This window comes from Amblyomma mixtum, chromosome 1, assembly GCF_055824585.1.
Source record: "Amblyomma mixtum isolate Tamu chromosome 1, ASM5582458v1, whole genome shotgun sequence".
Lineage (NCBI taxonomy): Eukaryota > Metazoa > Arthropoda > Arachnida > Ixodida > Ixodidae > Amblyomma > Amblyomma mixtum.
Genome location: NC_143012.1, coordinates 195,623,474 through 195,643,160, shown reverse-complemented (window position 1 = coordinate 195,643,160; position 19,687 = coordinate 195,623,474). Strand labels below are relative to the sequence as shown.

At 44.0% G+C, this 19,687-nt stretch overlaps 1 protein-coding gene across 1 annotated transcript; it reads right to left on the bottom strand.

The window, feature by feature from the left end:
* Window positions 1–2,853: 2,853 nt before the first annotated feature.
* LOC149370480 (esterase OVCA2-like) lies at window positions 2,854–19,686 on the bottom strand. The gene is made up of 8 exons (XM_089561577.1): window positions 19,586–19,686; window positions 17,058–17,080; window positions 15,219–15,289; window positions 13,527–13,586; window positions 12,852–12,967; window positions 8,319–8,397; window positions 4,178–4,324; window positions 2,854–3,248 (listed from the first exon to the last, which is right to left on the bottom strand). The coding sequence occupies exons 1-8, from the start codon at window positions 19,619–19,621 to the stop codon at window positions 3,103–3,105; spliced, it is 678 nt and encodes a 225-aa protein (XP_089417703.1). The 5' UTR covers window positions 19,622–19,686; the 3' UTR covers window positions 2,854–3,102.
* Window position 19,687: the final 1 nt, after the last annotated feature.

The window sequence follows — 19,687 nt, the reverse complement described above, 5'->3', positions numbered from 1 at the left end:
AAGTATGTGTGAATAGGTGAGTAAGATGGCATCCGCCTCTTCTGGGTTTGGGTGGCCTTCCACTGGCGCCCGCAGTCCTCTGGCTGTTGCATGAACGCGCTCGATCATTGCCAAGGAGACATGCCCATGGTCCAGACGAGGCGGGCTTGCAGGATGCGATTGGTGCGATGAAAGATTCGATATGTGACAGGAGAGACGCGACCCTGTGCGTAGTTCCATCACGCCATTTGAGAGTCAGCGATGATGGGGCTTTGTTCGCATGGCCAGGGCTAGGTATAATGACCGTTTCACTATTCCAGTCAGCCACCACCGCCGTCGTATAGCATTGCGTAAGGCGTGTGGCGGCGTCCGAGTTTAGGGTTTGTTTTAACGCCATAGCGTTAAGTGTCCTGTTCAATGAAAAACCCGGCGACGTCGTCGGCGGCGTGAGCGAAAAATTTGCAAAGATGCAGTGTAGAAGGTAGGTGAACCACCTAGATCACGTGACCTTGTGACGTCATCACCAGCCCGCCGGACTGTGAGCTAACTGCACACCGTGGCAGGTTGCAGTTACGCTAATGCGTGGTTGCAGGAGGATTGTTCGGGTCTCACAAGCCCCACTGTCGCAGCACCTGCCATTGCAGGGCAGTGGGACATCGCTCAACCGCTGTCTGTGCCAAGAGAGGTATGTGGACTTCCAGCGATCTGTGAATGAACAGTTCCACATTATATGGACATTAACCCACTAAACGCTGCCCCTAAGACTGCGCCCGTTCCTGGCTTTCGCGTCGTAGTCGTCGGCGTAACTGCTTGTCCAAGTAGCAAACGAAACTCCATCTGGAGTTTCGTCGTGCCGCGCTCCTCGAGGAGTCTCGCCACGGAAGTCACCGACGAAGAGTCTATATCTGAATCTAGTTGCTCTACTGCTTCTGAACAGTTTAACTCTAATGCGAAAGCCAAGCAAGCTAGGAAGAATGCAAGAAAGGGGTTACAACGTGCCCAAGAGATGGAAGAAGGACGACTGCGGAAATTACGAGAAGCCGAAGTAGCTAAACGAGCTGTATCGAGTTCAGAAGCTGGGATTAGACAAGCTAAATGGAATAAAGCCAAGCGGAAAAAACATGCCCAGGAAACAGAGGAACAACGAGAAGAACATTTGCGAAAACGATGAGAATCAGAAGCAGCTAAGCAACCTAAGCTTTTGCAAACAACCAGGTTTAACCAGAGCTAAACCATACCATTTTTTTTTTTTTGCCATTGATGCGGCGCAAAGATTTTTGGCTTGCCTTGCATCTATCCTCAATCAAGAGGGCAGGCACTGGAGGATGGCACTGGAGGATGGAGTCAAGAGGATGGAGCTAATATACTGGTCAATGGTTGTTGTCAGGTTTTGAGACGGCAGCTCGATCCTGCGAGCGGCCATATGGCTCACTGTTTACTTTGCTTACCGGACAGAAACCACGGCCTGGTGGTTACTAAATCACATACGTAGTTAAGGTCATCATTTTTTCTGAAAATGCGCCCCACCTAGCTAACCCTGATTTCTTGGTTCCACGCAAAGTTAGCAATATTTTATTTATGTTACGTGAAGCGCGAAGAAACTGCAATATAATTGCTGATACGCAGCTTCAATTCACTACTGCTTAAGCCAGCCTGCTTCATGAGCTTGAATGACAACAGATATGCCTCACAGGACCTAAACACTTAATTCTTGCATGTCACAGACATATCGTTCGGTTGATGACACCAAAATAGCATTAACAAGAAATCAAATTATAAATTATTGCTGGTCGTGAGCAAATACCACATGGTGATTCATGTATTCCTATGTGTAAAGCATAATTTGAAAGAAGAAAGTGAACAAGCAAAAATTTGGTGTCTACACTTCCTTTTACCTGGTAGCAACGGCACCCAAAGAGCTTGGCTACACTTCCATGACGTCCGCCACGCACTTTCCGATGCCACTTTCTGCGGACACGCTACCAGCGGAGCCTGAAGTGTTCAGATACGTGTCTTTGATGCCCTCTGTAACAAATTCACTTGTAGCAACAAGCGGAGATGTCTTACCATTTTTGGCCATTGGCAGCTCTTGCTTGAGGCTTCCGTAACAGAGCGCTGTTCTGTACCCCTTTTCGAAGGGGTGTCTATTGCAGAAGTTTTGAGAGTCACTGAAGTGCAAACCCAGGACAATATAACATGAGACGAGAAAGCATACCTAGCGTAGAGTAAGAGCTGATGCAGTTCCATCGGCTCTTGTGCTAACTCCGCCGGTTGCTAGGGGCAATCGATGAGGAGGACAATGCTGTTTTTTGTGCGTTTGCTCCTGCACTGTAGAATCCAGATGAGACGCGAGTTTTGAAGATGAAGAAACAAGTTTAAATTTTTGCGCAGTCAAAGATAACGCCACTTGGTCACGGTGCTGAAAAGATACCTAAATTAAAAAAATAGTTTTTTGGGGGTGCTTCCCATTAGATTTCAGTAATTAAACTTTGAGACAACATAGAAAATGAGTCATACGAGTGGGTATTGTGATTTTTAAAAAGAATTTGTAGCCATGTTTTGTGATTTGAACGTTGTGACCCTTTAAAAACACTTGCTGTAACTGGCACCATCTCCATGCTCCAGCCAGCGCTGGATTTATGAACTTTTGCAAGGTGTGGATGGAGGGCAAGGGCATGCACATGTATTTGTATATTTCTTGAACTTTCTTAGCTGAAAATAAAGAAAATGGTGGCCGTCGCCATTTTTCACTGAAAAATGCTGATGTCTGCTGCATGTTGTGGTTTGCAGTGCATGACGTGAAAGTGCAAAAAAAAAAAGATGAGAAATAGAAGGAGAACAAAGCAACGTCTAACTCCAGCGTTAGCCATCGACCCTGCATCTTATATTCAATTACCTTTATTTCTAGTAGTATTGCTCTACAAATGTTTCTACAGTGCAATTCATTACCATCCCAAAGAAATGGATTTTAAAATATACAGAAATGAAAAAAGGGCTCCGATGTTTGCAAGGTTCACCAGGAAAAACTTGCCAAAACACAACAGACCTGGTCTGACTTTCCTTGTTTTTTGTTTCTGCCAAGTGTCTGGCAATGCTTTGTTAAGAACCTAACCAAGCAGTCCGTCATGTGCCATTGAGCGTGCTGACCATCTGCTTGAAGAAGTCAATGTAATCCGTTTTGCACTGGCCGCTTGTTGGTAGGAAGTGGCCACCCGGGTGGTAGAGCACACTCGGGGACACGAAGAAGGGAAGGATTTCTATCGCTTGAGCTGTAAGGGAAGGCAGAGTGAGTGGGGTGGGCCTACGTTCGCCAGACAAGGAGTGAAATCTAAAAAGAAAATGCAAACCATGGCACATTTACTTAGACATTGCAAGCGAGCTGGAGGTAACTGTAATGGTTGTCACAGCTGTCAGGTAACTGTCAATAAATACTGTCATGGTTGTCCTTTTGTGTTGTGTTGCATTTCAGCTGATGCTTGCGTTTACACGTAGCAAGTGACCCCATGCGTATTCAGTTATGTACCGCTGCATTTTGTATAATTAGTTTTTTATTTATTTCTGTATCCACCCTGCCAAGGTCTTGAAAACAAGACTGCAGTATAAATAAATAAATAAAACACCAAGGTTTGGTTTCGTTTGGTTTATGGGGTTTAACGTCCCAAAGCGACTAAGGCTATGAGAGACGCCCTAGTGGAGGGCTCCGGAAATTTCGACCACCTGGGGTTCTTTAACGTGCACTGACATCGCACAGTACACGGGCCTCTAGAATTTCTCCCCCAAAGAAATTCAGCCGCCGCGGCCGGGATCGAACCCGCGTCTTTCGGGTCAGCAGCCGAGCACAATAACCCCTGAGCCACCGTGGCGGAATAGAAAGTAATAGTAAAAACAGGAACTGTAATAGAACCAAAGAAGGTAGTAGCGAAAAAATGTTAAAAAAGAAGATGCTTCAAGGCATTCTGGAACCTTGCAGTGTTTTCAGTTCACGCAATGTTTTGTTTGACATTTACACCACCACTCTCCAAACAGCATTTCATCTTTAATTTTCCGCAATGCTCAATTCATGAAAAAGCGCAAAAATATGGTGACATATGCAGTAATATAAGCTGCTGCCACTCTACCTACGCCATTTCAAAGTGCTACAAAAGCAACCAGTGAAAACATGAGCTGCAATAGAGTACACAAAACAGAAGTGGCATACCTTTTGGGATGATGTTGTCGGTTTCTCCCACAACGTGCAGGGTGGGAACATCTATCATGCCTTCTTTTGCAAAGAGGTGATCATGTGCACTGGACCGGCTACGGAATCCCGCCACTAGGACGCCGAACTTGAAGCTACACTCCACCTCTGCAAAAAATCCACGATGCAGTAAGATTTGCGACCAAATGCCCGGCTAAAGAGAGCAAGCAACACAAATCAAGGTAACAAGTGACCCACATTCATTAAAGGTGCACTGAAGAGGAATCTGAACTCGTCTTTTTGCTGCAGGAACTCGATCTACACGTTCCTAGCATTCTTAGAAACTGCGACTTACTGCCCTGTGTGGCCAATTTCCTCAATTAAATCGAATTAACGTCCGGCTCCCGCCTTTTTTTTTTTAATTCTGCCTCGTACGGTGGGCGGAGTCGACCAACGCGTGGAGCGCCTTTCACCCAGTCCCGCGGCGGCTTGCCGCTCTGCCATCGGCGGAGTAATACGTAGTAGTCCGTAGTAGCAAATAGTCCGCGCGTATTTTTATTTCTTCAGGCTTATTTTGCGGCTATATTATCTGCGAATGAAACTATTTATTCATGGAAACCTAAAAAACAAAATAAAGCGAGAGCAAAGCCTCCACAAGACTGGGTGAAAGGCGCTCCACGCGTTGGTCGACTCCACCCACCGTACGAGGCAGAATTTAAAAAAAAAGGCGGGAGCCGGACGGTAATTCGTTTTAATTGGGGAAATCGGCCAAACAGGGCAATAAGTCACTGTTTCTAAGAATGCTAGGAACGTGTGGATCCAGTTCCCGTGGCAAAAAGACATGTTCAGAATCCTCTTCAGTGCACCTTTAATTAGGCAACAAAAAATACTGGAACAAAGAGCTAGAAGCACGACTTTAGTGTCACACTTTGGCCACCACACAACGCACAATTCAAACACATGCGGTTCCCACGCCGACTAAAGCCCCTCAATACGCTGACCTACACCTAGTGTCCTCCTGTGTTTATTACTGAAACTACAAAGTATACACTAGCACCCTCTCGTGGCACTGTCCACAACTAGGTCAGTTGTAGCTTCACTGCAACACACTCCTAACAAGGCTTATTCATTGAACAGGCCGGGGTGTTCACATTGTGTTTGCAGTATGTGAGTGTGAAGAGCTGTTACTTGTGCAGTGTTGCATTGTACACTTGCAACAAAACACAGCAGCAGCAGCAGCACAGTTTAGTACAGCGATAATGAAGCTAGGCAAAAACTACAATTACTAGGGTCTGATAATGGCATGTAATGGAAAATTATTCGTTATTACATGGCCCACTGCTTCCACTAGTGTTTGTTATTTGCACTACACTCAGTGTTATGAGCTACAAGAGGATGTACAGAAGCCAACTTGTCCTATGGGCAGTTCTTCATGAACATGAGACTGAATGTGAAAGGGACTGTGAGCGGGTAAATAGAGTTGAATCCAGCGCTGCTGAGTGTTGTCCTGGGGACAGCCCATACCTGCTTATACACAACGACAACTACTCTGTGGTAAGTAACAGAGTAATACAAACTCCATTTACCAGTGACATTGCACAATGCAGTACTTCTACACAATGGGAGATGGCACAGACAGCAGATTGGCTGAGGCTTGCAAATTATTTGCAATAACTAACAACTCAGCGTATCTGAAGGCAAACAATTCTGTCCCCAAACGAGTAACTCCCGGAGTCCCAAGCAGTCACTAAGAGAACTAAACCACTGATGTTGCAAGCAAGATTCCTGGCCTCCACAAAATTTTACTTGGCCCTGATGGCTGAATCTGCTCAACCCACGCTCAAGGCGGGGTGGTATTTGCATGCAATCTATCTTCTACAGCAGATTTACTTTTTGGCTAGCAGCCAGCAAGCCAGTATCTTGTCATGTAGCACAGCCCTTTGCCACTACCTTCCTCAATAACCCCCTTAATTATGCTGTCATAACCAAAAAACTTGCTATTGCACCTGTAGGTATGAAGGGTGACACAGGGGACAGGGGAAAAAAAAATATCGTTTTGCACAGATCAAATGTGAAAACAGGAAAGGCCCAGCTATTTGGCTACACTGCAGACAAAGTAGTGATCAAGAGTTGAGTTGATGTCCCTGTGATGTCCTGTGCTTGTTCCGCACAATAACTGTGATGCTCTACCACCCGCGAAATTTACGAAAAATGCCCTGCTGGAGGTACAGAGGGAAAATTTCAGCGGAACTGATGAAAAACTGTTTTAAGAATCAAGCAGGTCCAAGCAGTAACGGCATTCTCAAAAGCACACTGGCCAATTTTCGGAGCTCAAGACAGTAGCTATGCATCGGACGTAAACGGAATTGCATTCAACACCAGTAATGCATGAACACACACTTGCGTGTGACTGACAGTACAAGATTTTTCAAAACTCTAGAAGCACTTATCACGAACAAAGTGCGTGTTGTTACAGTCGTCAAGCGTGACAGTACACACTGAGGACGCAAAGTAGTTTCGGTGGAATGCTGCTGATTACAGCACGGTATGCGGCTGACAGTGAGTGGCTGCAAGGCAGTCTTCGAGACGAAAGGTTATTCAAACAAGCTGGCTAGAACGTACATGAAGAGACTGCTGAGATGTTTTTTATCGCGAAACCAGAAGTCAAGTGCAAAAGTATACTCGGTGTATCAGTGCAAGATAAAGGCTTATCTTTCTTAGAGAGCCTCGTGCAGGAAGTGGCCTTAACTGAACCCTACGCTTGCTTCCTCTGCTGCCCTGCTGGTCTCCAAGAGACAGCCACGAGCTTGGGCACGTAGCCGTCGGCAACTGTTCATAAAACATCTGGCTGACAACTGCCCCTCTGCTGTATTCCTGGCTTTGCCTTAGTTAAGCTGATGACTTTAAAGGGCAACTGCAGCACTTTTTTGAGACTCTCGCAATATTCAAGGATTCAAATCTATGTAGGCTGTAGATAACGCATGCCAAATGTTTTTGTACTAGCATTTAAAATAGTGACGTAATCGACGGTTGAATTTTGCGCTTCTCCTCAATGCACCGGAGGAGTGCGGGGAAACTCAGCGTGACATCACGGAAAGTATGATTTCAATTTACGCTGTCGTCAGCCACACCCTGCCCTGACTCGTTAGAGGCTGCCAAACAACTCTCAGCAGGGTTCGCCTTCGGTGGCGTTGGTTTTTTTCCTTCAAAGCAGACGTTTGTGCCTTGAAAATGTACCGATACCCTCGATGAAGTCATCATGCGCCCCCAACTTGGCGTTGTGCGCTGTGGAAAAGCTTGAAGGACGTCTGGATTTTAATCGGCGATTACTTCACTATTTCAAGTGCTAGCCCAAAAAGACTTAGCATGCCTTACCTACAAGTTTCACACATTCGACCCTCTTAAGCGCATTGATTTCTAAACCCTATGCAGCTTCCCTTTAAGGATGGAATGAAACCATTGGTCATGCCACATAGTTGGTAGCATGAATTTCTTTGTGCTCTGCTTTCTTCTGTTTCAACTCTCACAGCACTTTTGTAACAATCAATAACTAGTTAAGAATGCTTCAGCTGTTGTGTGATGCTTTAAACTCCTCATGTTGCTTATGGCTGTGTCAGCCATAAGCACATGATGCAAGAAAATTGCAGTAAAGATTATTAGGATTACAGATTACGATATTTACTCACAAAACAAACTACAGAAGCAGATTTAAGGGAGGGTGTCGACTGCACCTTTTACACTGCAATATTTTTACACTCGTCTCTGACAGCAGACTCCCTTTAAAGGAGTCATGACATCATTTTTCAGACTCAAGCTCTTTATGGCATGTTGTTCACTATCCACCTCGGAACAAATGGACAAAATATGAGCTTATTTGGTGCAGCGAGTAACTTGTAACTGAATTTGTAGCTGCTTCAAAATGGCCGTCGCTACCAGGGGAAGGACTTAGAGCCTACATTTCAAATTAAAATTTCTAGCTCAAATGTGCGCATAAAGCCCTAATTCTTTTTTTATTATGCATAAAAACACAAAAGCACGATTTGTTGGCAGGCCATGTCACGACCCCTTTAATACTAATCTTTTTGACAAAAAACTGCATTCATTATGCAAAATAAATCTGGTGCAAAGGTGCGACCACAAATGGCTGAAAAAAAGACCGTACTCTTGAGGGACTGCAACGAAAGGATCATGGCAGTCATGGCAGCACCCTGGCTGAAGCCCAGGATTCCGTCAAAAGGACCCTGCACGAAAAACAAGAGGCTTCAATTCCACATGCACTCAGGGCAGCTTCAGCCATTCGAACATTTCATTTTGCACGCATAAGATGAGCCTCTGTAAGAAGTGGCTGGGTACAACTTATGAGCATGACACTTTTGGTTGTGCTTTTGCGTCCACTGGATGCCAGACACAAGAAGCATTCAGTAAACTTATATCCCCGTATGTATACTAGACATCACAGAGCAGCTGCTTGCAATAAGCCCAGAATTAACGACCGCTAACTTCATAACATACTGATGGCTCTCTCTGGCAACCAGACCTGCCCGACCCATCAGCGCAAACTATTCTTGCTAGCAAAAGAGTGCAGTCCAAAAGGCAATACACTGCTAGTGAAAGAGATTTGGTTTTGATTTTGTGGGGTTCTAACGTCCCAAAGCGACTCAGGCTATGAGAGACGCCATAGTGAAGGGCTCCAGAAATTTCGACCACCTGGGGTTCTTTAACGTGCACTGACATCGCACAGTACACGGGCCTCTAGAATTTCTCCTCCAAAGAAATTCTAGCCGCCGCGGCCGGGATCAAACCCGCGTCTTTCTGGTCAGCAGCCGAGCACCATAACCACTGAGCCACCGCGGCGGCTAGTGAAAGAGAAAGAAAGAGATGTTTATTTAAATGTAAATTTAAGTTGGTGTGTTTAAAACTGCCTGCTTGCTACAATGCTAACGAGAGGTCATTAAGGAAGAGAAAGGTCTTAGAAAGAACAGGGCCAAGAAATGAAAGATGAAAAACGTGTACGGAGTAACAACCTGGTAATCACAAAATTTAGATGCAAACTTTACAGATTCTGATGAAAAGGTGACAATGTTCCAAGGAGATCAACAGTTTTGAAAGCAAGCAAACAAGAAGTTCAAAGCCTCAGTAAAGAATAGAATAAAAAATTCAGTGTGTTTGCAGCATCTTCAGTGACAGTATGATCAGTGAGGCTTAACGTGTGATCAAAGCTGCATACGGGCTGTTAGAGAAGCTGTAGTGGAGGGCTCCGGGTTAAAAATCGTCCAACTTGGTTTCTTTAACCCTTTAAGGCGCCATTTTTTGTTTTGGCTTAAAATCAGTTATTTTTTTACCTAAGTAGTATATTCAGGCCTCAAGAAAGGAAATTTGTTAGCTTTCAAACGTGAAAGACCAGCAGGTAAGTTTTTACAGCAATGTGGAGAATTCTATACAAAGTGTCAGATTTGTTAGAAATAGTAACATCGAAATGTTCTCGTGTGTCAGGTAAACACCCTAGGGATCGTGGAATCGTTTTGTGTATTGAAGATTCACATTACGCTCAAAACTAAGCAAAAACAATCGATGTTTTCACTTGCGGAAAAATCTGCCTCAACAAAAACGGCGGACAAAGTGCTACCTAGCTCACTCTTATGTGAAATATTATTTACTGCATTCGCTACATGGTACAAAAAAGCAACTTATTTGCAACAAGAAGGGTGCTCAATTTGACTGAAATAATGAAATCACTGTTAAGTGCTTCAGTTTCTCAGAAGAAGCTGTAAGTCTGCTGCTTACACAATTGTGTACAAAGCGCCTGAAAAGGTTAATGCGCACCAACATTGCACAGCACATGGGCGTTTTTGTGTTTTTCCTCTACTGAAACGAGGCCACTGTGGCCAGCATTTGATCCTGCGTACTTCGACTCAGTAGCCGGATGCCATAGCCACTGAACCACTGCGGTGGACCACGGCTACTTCTACGTTGAGGACATAAGTCGGGAAGTAGGAAGAAGTTTTGTCTGAAACTCAGGCAAGGTTTCTGTCTTTTCCCTCCACGCCAGTGAGAGCAAAAACAAAGCAAAAACAAAGACTTCATGCTTTTCATCATTCGTCTCCCACTCCAAAAGAGCACCCAACCCAGGTATGCATCTACCAGGCCAGTCTAAATGTGGGAAGAGAATGAGAAATGGCCTAGTTGGTTCTTTGAGTTCATTTCCCATCAAAGCAAGGACAATGAAGACAAAATGTGACACGACAGTACAAGCACAAACTTGCAACTGTTTACTTCACAAGGAAGAAAGATCCAGAAGAAAACAAAGAAAAGCCTATTCCTTGTGCTGCGTATGACAACATATTTCCAGTGCTAAGAGCACAACTTGTACACTAATGCATCTGCCAAGTGTTATTCAGCATGAGAAGAAGTGCATGTTTTTTTTAAGAAACCTGGTTGTGCCGTTTTTTAAGAATGTTTTTAAGCTGGTCTTAGAAAAAAATTTTTGTTAATGAAGTCACAATAATGGAATCTGCAAGAAACATGTATTTTTGCATTGCATGCTGATTTAAAATATGTAATTTAATTTTATGTAAAACAACTACTTGTGCACTCATATAGTATCTTATGCAACTTTTTGCCAAGAGCATTCAATAAATTCTGCTGCAGGAAACCTGCTAGGACACATGCCATCGGCTTGTCTTGATATCAAAGTACGCAATAAGGGCAAAATTATTATCCTGCCTATCACAGAAGTTGAGTTACAGGGTTCTTAATTTGTCACTTCACAAACGGGAAGAAACTGATGATTTCAAAATCCTATAACTCACCTTCTATAAAAGGCAGGATGATAATTTCACCCTTACTGCATAGCTTGATGTCAAGAGAAACCAATGGCATGCAGTCTAACAAGTTTCCTGCAGTAGAATTTCTTTCAAACCCTCGGCAAAAGTTACCTAACATATCACATAAGTGCGCAAGTATTTGTTGTACACCAAAATTAAATTACATTTTTGCAAATTACAATATTTGCATGCAAAAAGCATGCAAACATGCATGTTCCCTGAAGATTTCATGGTTGTGACTCCATTAATAAAAATTTATTTCTAAGACCCTCTTCCCCCTTTAAGTAGATGGCCAGCAGTAAATGTGGCACAAAACATAAGGGATATGCAAGGCCTGTTGCAGAGTCATGCATATACGTGGAGTCACATAGGTTGAAGAAATGATATAAAAGTGCGTTTTCAGAGCTGTTAAATCTGGAAGGAATGTGCAAAAGGGTTGATGTGGCGAAAAGCAGCATGGTGTAAGCACTACAAGAGAACTCGCGGGGTCAGACAAAAATTTCTTGGTTGCCAGGAATGATAATGAGCAATGTCCCTCTTCAACGTGTGCAAGCCTAGGCTGAAAACATGAACGCACAAGCACGTTGCCTCCACGCATGAGGAATCTAGCCACGCACTGCGGCAGGTGCGCACGCGGTCCCAGGTTGCATGGCACGTCAATCCTAGAGTAGTCACGCGACAAAAACAGCTTGACATGTAAGGCAGGCCTCTCGCATCATGACACGGGCCACGGACTCGTGTCATATGTATGCATTCCATCACTCACACCAAGAGAAAAAAAAAACAGAAGCATTCAGAAAACTTGCATGTGCTTGACACATCATGCAGAATAACACAAGGCAAATGAGTTGGCATGAAAATAAACCAAGAATGTATGTGTCATGTGTGGTGGAGAGAACACATTTTTTCTTCTTTTTTTGTTAGGGATCTTTCTCGTTTGTGAAATAAACAGTTGGAAGTTTGGGTTCTAACTGCTGCCAACTTTTGCCTTGACAGTGCTTGTTGTCCATAAAACTCAGTACGAAGGAATAAAGATTAACGCAGCAGCTTTTTGTTAGAAAATAAAGTGCCACCAATGATGCCAACATCGTTTGCCTAACAGCTACTGCTGTAACAAACAAAAATACATGTTTTTCACTCACGTTTGGGGAACAGTCATTTGATACATGCTAACTTGGTGTTCTTTGTCATACCGCTAGTCCACGCACTTTTCTGCTCTTTTTCTTTTTACTTCCATTGCATCGAAATCAAAATCCAATGGCGCAGTACTGGCAGACTCACTTGTTGCAATCATTACATTCCTGCTAGCGAAATACACAGAGGTAATTTTGATACAGCAGAGATGCTATATGGTTTATATGGTGCAGTTGTTTCGATGGGCAGCTTTCGCAATGGCCCAACAGTGATGACAAGGGATGATGCAATCATCATCATCAGCAGCCTGACTACGCCCACTACAGGGCAAAGGCCTCTCCCATGTCTCTCCAATTAACTCTGTCCTTCGTCAGTTGCGACCACCGTATCCCTGCAAACTTGTTGATCTCATTCGCCCACCTAACTTTCTGCTGACCCCTGCTACGTTTGCCTTATCTTGGTATCCACTCCGTTACACTTACGGACCAGCGGTTATCTTGCCTTAGGATGATGCAATATCCTCAAATAAAGCTTTAGTTCAAAATGTGAACACCTCGTCGTGCAAGAAGCTATTCGCACTGCTCCAGAGGAAACGACCGGACTGTTCATTGTATCAGACAGAACTGGCATGGTTTCCTCCGAGATTCAGCTCCACAGTTTGGGAAACTCCACAAGGTCCTTTGGCAGAGGTTTGCGTCACACAACTGCTATGAAAGCAGTTGCAAAGGCCTCCTCACCTGCAGTTTGCATGCCTGCTCGATGACCCTGACGGACTCCTCGAAACCTCGGCATGTGTCCGTGTACTCCCGGGCACTGAATGACTTCTCACTCGAAAACCACCAGCCGCGGCCACCTGGTGCACAGGGCGTGCAGTTCACTCTGATCAGTGTGCACGCATCTTTTTTGACAGGACCGTAAGCGTACTTGTTGCTGCATAGGCTGCCAAACTATGTTAGGGTAACGAGCCAATCCCACAGCACCTAAACAAATACTGAAACGCAAGCAAATTATGCTGCATTCTGTTAGGAAAGAATAACTAACACATGAAACCCAAAATGTTGAACGTTATAAAATTAGCATTGTTAGGCTGGCAGTTCTTTTTGGTCAAAGAATGTACATAACAAGGCAGTAGTCACTCATTAGCATCTACCCCAGCATAGCCATATGTCTACAAAGGAAAGCTATACAACTTCCACAGAAACTTCGCAGTTGAAGGAAGATTCCATTAGAAGGCACCGATTTGTCTGCGCAACAAGGTGGCACAGGTGAGCCATTTGTAGTAGAATTCAGTGTTGCAGCTTCATGTGACGTTCACTCAATCTAGCACAAAAACGGACACCTGGTCCGTAATGAGGGTGCACCCTCGATGAGAAAACTCCGTAACATGACGATCAGCTTCCTGCTTTTCTCACCTTCATTGTCCCCGAAACAGAGGGCGTCATTCTCTATGAGGTGAGGTGCATCGATGAACACTGGAAACAAGCAAGCAAGGACATGGCACCCAGTGAGGTAGGGTGCAGTGCACAGAACAAGGAACACTGGTGAAGGGGACACGGGGCAGCACTGTACGCTTTACACCAGCCTTATAGACATCATAATGTGCAAAGATGACAAAATAAATGCATAAATAGCGTGATAGTAGCATACACAATTTAACCCCATCATCCTTAAGCTTTCCAAAGACTGTGAGCTGCCCAGTATGACAGGAAACACTGGGTGAGCCTTTTAACCAACATTTTCTCTTTAATTACGAACTCAGTTATTGCTGACTTCTACTAAGAGATCTTTTTGCAGGAAAATGAGCATCCAGAAGTACCAAGCTTGGAGTCACACCCCTCGGTACTTAATTAGGAAATACACACTGCAGAAGAGGGAGAGACTCTTGAAACAGTATTTTTAATAGCTGAGGCTTTTCATATGCACAAGAGACAAAAATAAACTGAGGATATATGGGAATGACAGAGGCTGACAGGCAGCACAATTAGGTATTTTAAATTTTGCTGTATGCGAAAAATTCAGGCAACTTAAGGGCCAACTGCAATGAAATTTCACTTGGGCTACAACGCCTCCTAATATGTTGCGTATGTCACAGAATTAATGACAAAAATGTTCTATGCTTCTGAGAGAATCAAATGTGTTGTTATAAGCATTTAAACAGCTCTAGAGCAGAGACCAAAGCGTACAAGTGATGGTGTATTGCGCAGTTAGAGAATTCACCCGAAATCACATAGGTGGTAGCCGAGAACTTTCTCAAGCCGGACCCATTGAAAATGAACTAATTACAGACAGCGTGAATTGAAAGGCTGGTGGCTGAAATGAGGCTTGACTGACCTACTGTTGTACCGTGCAAAAGTGTTCCCAAATTTTAGGTTAGATTATCGCGATTTCATTATTTAGGTCAAATTGAGCGCCTTTCTTGTTGCAAATAAGTTGTTTTTTGGTACCATGTAGCAAACGCAGTAAGTAATATTTCACATAACAGTCAGGTAGGTAGCACTTTGTCCGCTGTTTTTGTGCAGACAGATTTTGGCGCGAGTGAAAACATCGATGATTTTTGCTCAGTTTCAAGCGTAATGTGCATCTTCAAAACACGAAGTGATTCCACGATCCCTAGGGTGTTTACCTGACACATGAGAACATTTCGATGGTACTATTTCTAACAAATCTGACACCTTGTATGGAATTCTCCACATCGTTGTAAGAACTGACCTGCTGGTCTTTCACGCTCGAAAACTAACCAATTCCCTTTCTTGAGGCCTGAATATACTACTTAGGTGAAAAAATAATTGATTTCAGTCAAAACAAAAAATGGCGCCTGAAAGGGTTAAACTGACATTGCATGCAGCATGACCTCATAATTACAATGAGTCCTTCAATTGTGGCCAAGGCCTGAACAGAAAAACTAGTAATAAAACATAGGTGCAGGGTATGTGACTTAATGAAACATGCCACACAGAGCTGGCATGAACATTTTCACATTTAAAATACCACTAACAACTTGCCCCAGCCAAGCCCTTGCCCAGTAAAACCATGCCAGTTTTTTTTTGCATGCATACAAACTGCTATTCCCACACCACCCATCAAGAAATAAGGTCTGTGCTTACCTAGATCAAGCAGGGACTTTGTTTTCTTCCGAAACCCACCAAGCTTGGACTTGAATCCTGTGGCATCCTGCCTGTAAGAAAGTGAAGGTCAGCTTCATGGCTGGGCCTGTGGCCAATTCTTAGAAAAGGTGGGTGAGTAATGGGGGGGGGTTCCTATTTGCCCAACGGATTCCTTGTTCTTTGTTCATGAGAAAAAACAAAGGACAATAGGGTTTAACCACGAAAAATTTACCCATAATGAGCTTTCATAAAAAACTTTGTTTTGCGGATACTTTATGGCCAACTTCTCAGCATGTTTCGACTAAGTATGTAGGTCAGGACACAACAGTAGCGAAGAGCCACATAAAAACATCAATTTGACTCTTGCAGTTTAGAGTATAGTGTTTTTCACATTAAACTACAGTATAGAGACCGTGAGGAAACTACAACAAGTGAGGGTGACCAGGAAATCGTACGTGGCTTGTACCGATATAATGTTTACTATAGACAAAAGTTCAGTAATGAGCCGTACCAAACTGATGATTGGACCCTGTGCTTAACTGCTCTTGGGAGATGATTTGGGTTGAAGGAAAAGAGAGGCAAAAGGATTCCTGTTCAACTATTTTCGTGGCCACGCCTAGAATGACTTCAGAAGCATCAGGGCATTCTGCGCAAACAATAACATTCTTTGCAAGTTGCAGAGGGTTAAAGGCAGAGAACTCAAAATTCCCATTTGATAATAATGTTACACGGAGCAATTCTAGTACAAGAAGCCTATTCGCAAGTAAAGTTGGCTGAGAGAAAAAATTCAGATGTCAGACACTGAAAGCCTCGCTCCTTTCTTTGTGAAAAGCAAAGCTCAGCTTTATTAGAGACACATCACCCACTTTGTCCAAAGTTTTCTTTTTCTGTCTTGTATTCCTAGGTATTTACATGATATAATTTCTTGCTTATGAAATCCCAGCCTCTGGCTTAGTACCACATATCACCACTGAACACTCATAGAATGACTCGAGATGAACCATATAGCCCAAATAGAAGTTCTTCTAAACTATACCTCATAGAATGAGTACCAATATTAATGTACAATACATTATCAAGCTTGCAATTCCCCAAGTAAAGAAATCGAGTTTTACGATCCAGGTAAGCTGGATGAAGTAACTCAGATTTCACTACAGTTTAGCAAAGCACTTCTCAATAGCCCATTTTTAAAAAAAATTTTCTATTCCTTTCTCTACATGCAAGCAAGCCCTTATTTTTTTTTACATATTCTCATTCGGAACGAAGCAGGTAAATGAATAAGCACTAACAAGACATCTGGGTGGGATCTGAACATACTGCCAAGGATTCACTCGTATCTTGCTGGTTAGCTAAAGAAATGCACTGAAGACTTCACAGTCAAAGGCTCCTTTCTGTATCAGCCACCCACATAAGAGGTAAAAGTACAAACATAATGGATACCCGTAACTAGATTAATCCTAAAAAAGACCTCCGTTAAAGCAAACCTGTACGATGAATAAACTTTGCCTTTGAGAAACATACGCCTCCCACATGTCAGCTCAACATGCAGGAGGAGGAAGCATGCTGTTACGAAACCACATGTGAAGTTGGGCAAACTGAACTGAGGCAAAAGGATCTGCCGGGCTGGTTGGTTCATTCCTGAATTAAAGAGTTAAGTTAACTGCGCTTTTAAGTGTTGTGATGTGTCTCCCTGGTGTCCTAACCCTTTCGCACAGTTGACTCTTTAATTCTGAACTGGGGTCGTAAATGAGTATGAAGTGAAAACAGCCGTAGCTTTTATGTGGTGCAAAGCACAAGGTGTGAAACCAAAAAAAGTGGCCCGTGGCAGTACTGACTCACCGATAGCCATGTAGGCAAAGAACCTGAAATAAAAAGAACAAAACAAACATGCATTACGCAGGTCCAAAACATGCATTCGCACAATGCATTTCTTAAACTTTCCCGCTGAAAAAAAAAATAAGGACCACTGTGGTCTTCCCACAGAAAATCTCCCTCTTTTCCAGGAAGGGGGTTAGCTGCCCCTCTACACTTCTAAATCTGCCCTAGGACTGCAGGTACAAGAATATTTTTTTTGGCAGTTATTTTTAAAGTACAGTTTAAGATGTACCTTACTCGAATGAATTTTTTTCGCTCATCACACGTCAAATGCTTTTAAGAGCCAGACGTCTAGAAAAACAATGATGTAAGCATGATGCAGAATGTAGAGGTCATTTGAGTGGTCCAATTAAAATCGCTTTTTTACATGTTGAATTAATGCTGCCTTGGTGCATAGCGTGACAGAGAGTTACATAAAAGGGAATAGGTTGGCCGAATGAATGAAGTCAGACAGAAAGCAGCGAAGAGATCCATGCATCCAAAGCATCTGTTGCTGCTATGTGCTGACTCCTTGGTGTTGTCGTAGTTCAGGGTTAACTCGAAGGAAGTTATGGACCTCCTCTTCTATATCACAGATATGACACAAGGTGTAACTCGAGTAAACTTCAACAGCTCACAAGGGTTTCAAAAGTGAGCAATCGTGTTGGTTGAGAATGTTATGTACAATCCACTCAACTTGAACTCGCTGAGTGAACTGAGCTGCGAAATGATGAATACTCCAGCACAGCTTGGGGCTGTAAATGAGACGTCTCAGTTGACAAATGGTGTGAATGGCACAGCAAATCACAGTGTAAGCTTGGGGAATTTGGAGAATGATGATTGGAGAAAAAAAAACAACTTCTGTGTATCTACCAGTGCCACACAAAAAGATGACCTTAAAGTGAGATGTCAGCAGGGTGGCTAGAATGGCAAATAGAAGAAGTGACTTAAGTGACAATGAGTTGTCAAAGTGTGCTCACAGTACGATCCGACAAGTGACAACAAATGTTTGCAGGGTCTGTTGTTGCCTGGTTGTCCAAATTCTGGTTTGGCTTGGTTTATTAGGGTTTAACGTCCCAAAGCGACTCGGGCTATGAGGGACGCCGTAATGAAGGGCTCCGGAAATTTCGACCACCTGCGGTTCTTTAACGTGCACTGACATCGCACAGTACACGGGCCTCTAGGATTTCGCCTCCATCGAAATTCGGCCGCCGCGGCCGGGATCGAACCCGCGTCTTTCAGGTCAGCAGCCGAGCGCCGTAACCACTGAGTCACCGCGGCGGGGCGTTCAGATTTTGATGGAGGTAGAACCAGTCATGGCAGTGCCAATAAGGCAAGTATGGCGGCAAAGCCCAAGCCAGAGCTGTATGCTAGCTTTGAACAGATAGGCTTGTTTTCAGTCCGTAAGCTTCGCACTGCAGGTACACCTACCTTTGGAAGTATTGCTTTGGAGAAATGCTGTAAGAGTGATGTTGGGCAGAAAGGTGATAACACTCATGAGTCATAACCTCCCGATTCACAGTTCCAAGGTGATTCCATGGTGTCTTTGCAATTAGGATCTACAGTCGAAAAGTGCGTGCAAAACCACTCCCAACATGTGCCATGTGACATTGTTGCGGGCACAACCAGCGTGGGGCTACATGGCAGATTAGACCCACCTAAATGGCGTGTTTAGCGTGGGCAGGCATATAGTTATCATGGAAGTTAAGATCCCCGAACCTTAATTACGTGAATTTCTTGGAATGGGTAGGTGATGCAGAACTTCAATGCGATCGACGTTCCCAGCAACAAGCGACTAACGTGTTTTTTTTTTTTTTTTCTTGCGAAAAGCGGAACGCCGACTGACTCGCCATCGTATACAGCCGCCAATGCTGACCTCTGTGGCTATAGTGTACTAGATTAGTCTTGTACACTATATCCGTGGCATACTGTGGAGAGGTGCAAATTACTCGATGGCACTTCCGCTGCAACGTATGGGGAGTGTTATACCTTCAAGAAACGATTTTACGAAGTACCGTACTCGCAGAGGCGGAAAGAGCATATCAGTCGAGTCCAGAATGGCTGCATGGCTTGTGGGTTTGTGTACGCGTTCTCGAAGTCGATAAAATTTTCATTCTCATTTCGCCTCATACTGATCCCAAGTAAAGGTATTTGCCTACGGCGTGCGTGTACAGATCACCCATTAATTTCGACATATCACAGACAGCTCGCTGCTATAACGCATCTCTCTTGAGCAGGTGAAATTTACAGCCTTTTAAAAGTAACTTTCATTCAAAGTTTTGCATCACGCGAGCCTGCGTAACGCTGACGAAGAGACTCCTGAGACAGCGTGGCAAGTTCCTCTTCCATGCTCGCATGAAAGCGACGAGTTCCTCGACAACAACAAGGCGCTCGAAGGTCACCAGAGACAACGCGACGCGACATCCGAGTCGTTGTTTTCCCCACGACGAAAACCGATAACTGCCGGCAGTTGGCAGCTACCACGGCTACCCATCGTTTGGTCGAAAACTTACCCGCAGCTTCGAGGCGTCCGCCATGATGGTTGTCATAGCAACCAACACAGGCGTCAAGGGGCGCTGCAGTCGACACAGCTGTCCATGCAGCTGTCCTGGTCG

Bases quoted from the DNA above. Each gene is read 5' to 3' on its own strand.
- LOC149370480 (XM_089561577.1), bottom strand. From the start codon at position 19,621: ATGACAACCATCATGGCGGACGCCTCGAAGCTGCGG. The intron at 8,398-12,851 runs GTGAGGAGGCCT...TTTTTCGTGCAG, and splicing joins AGCAGGCATGCAAACTGCAG to GGTCCTTTTGACGGAATCCT. The intron at 3,249-4,177 runs GTATGCCACTTC...CTTCCCTTACAG, and splicing joins CGACAACATCATCCCAAAAG to CTCAAGCGATAGAAATCCTT.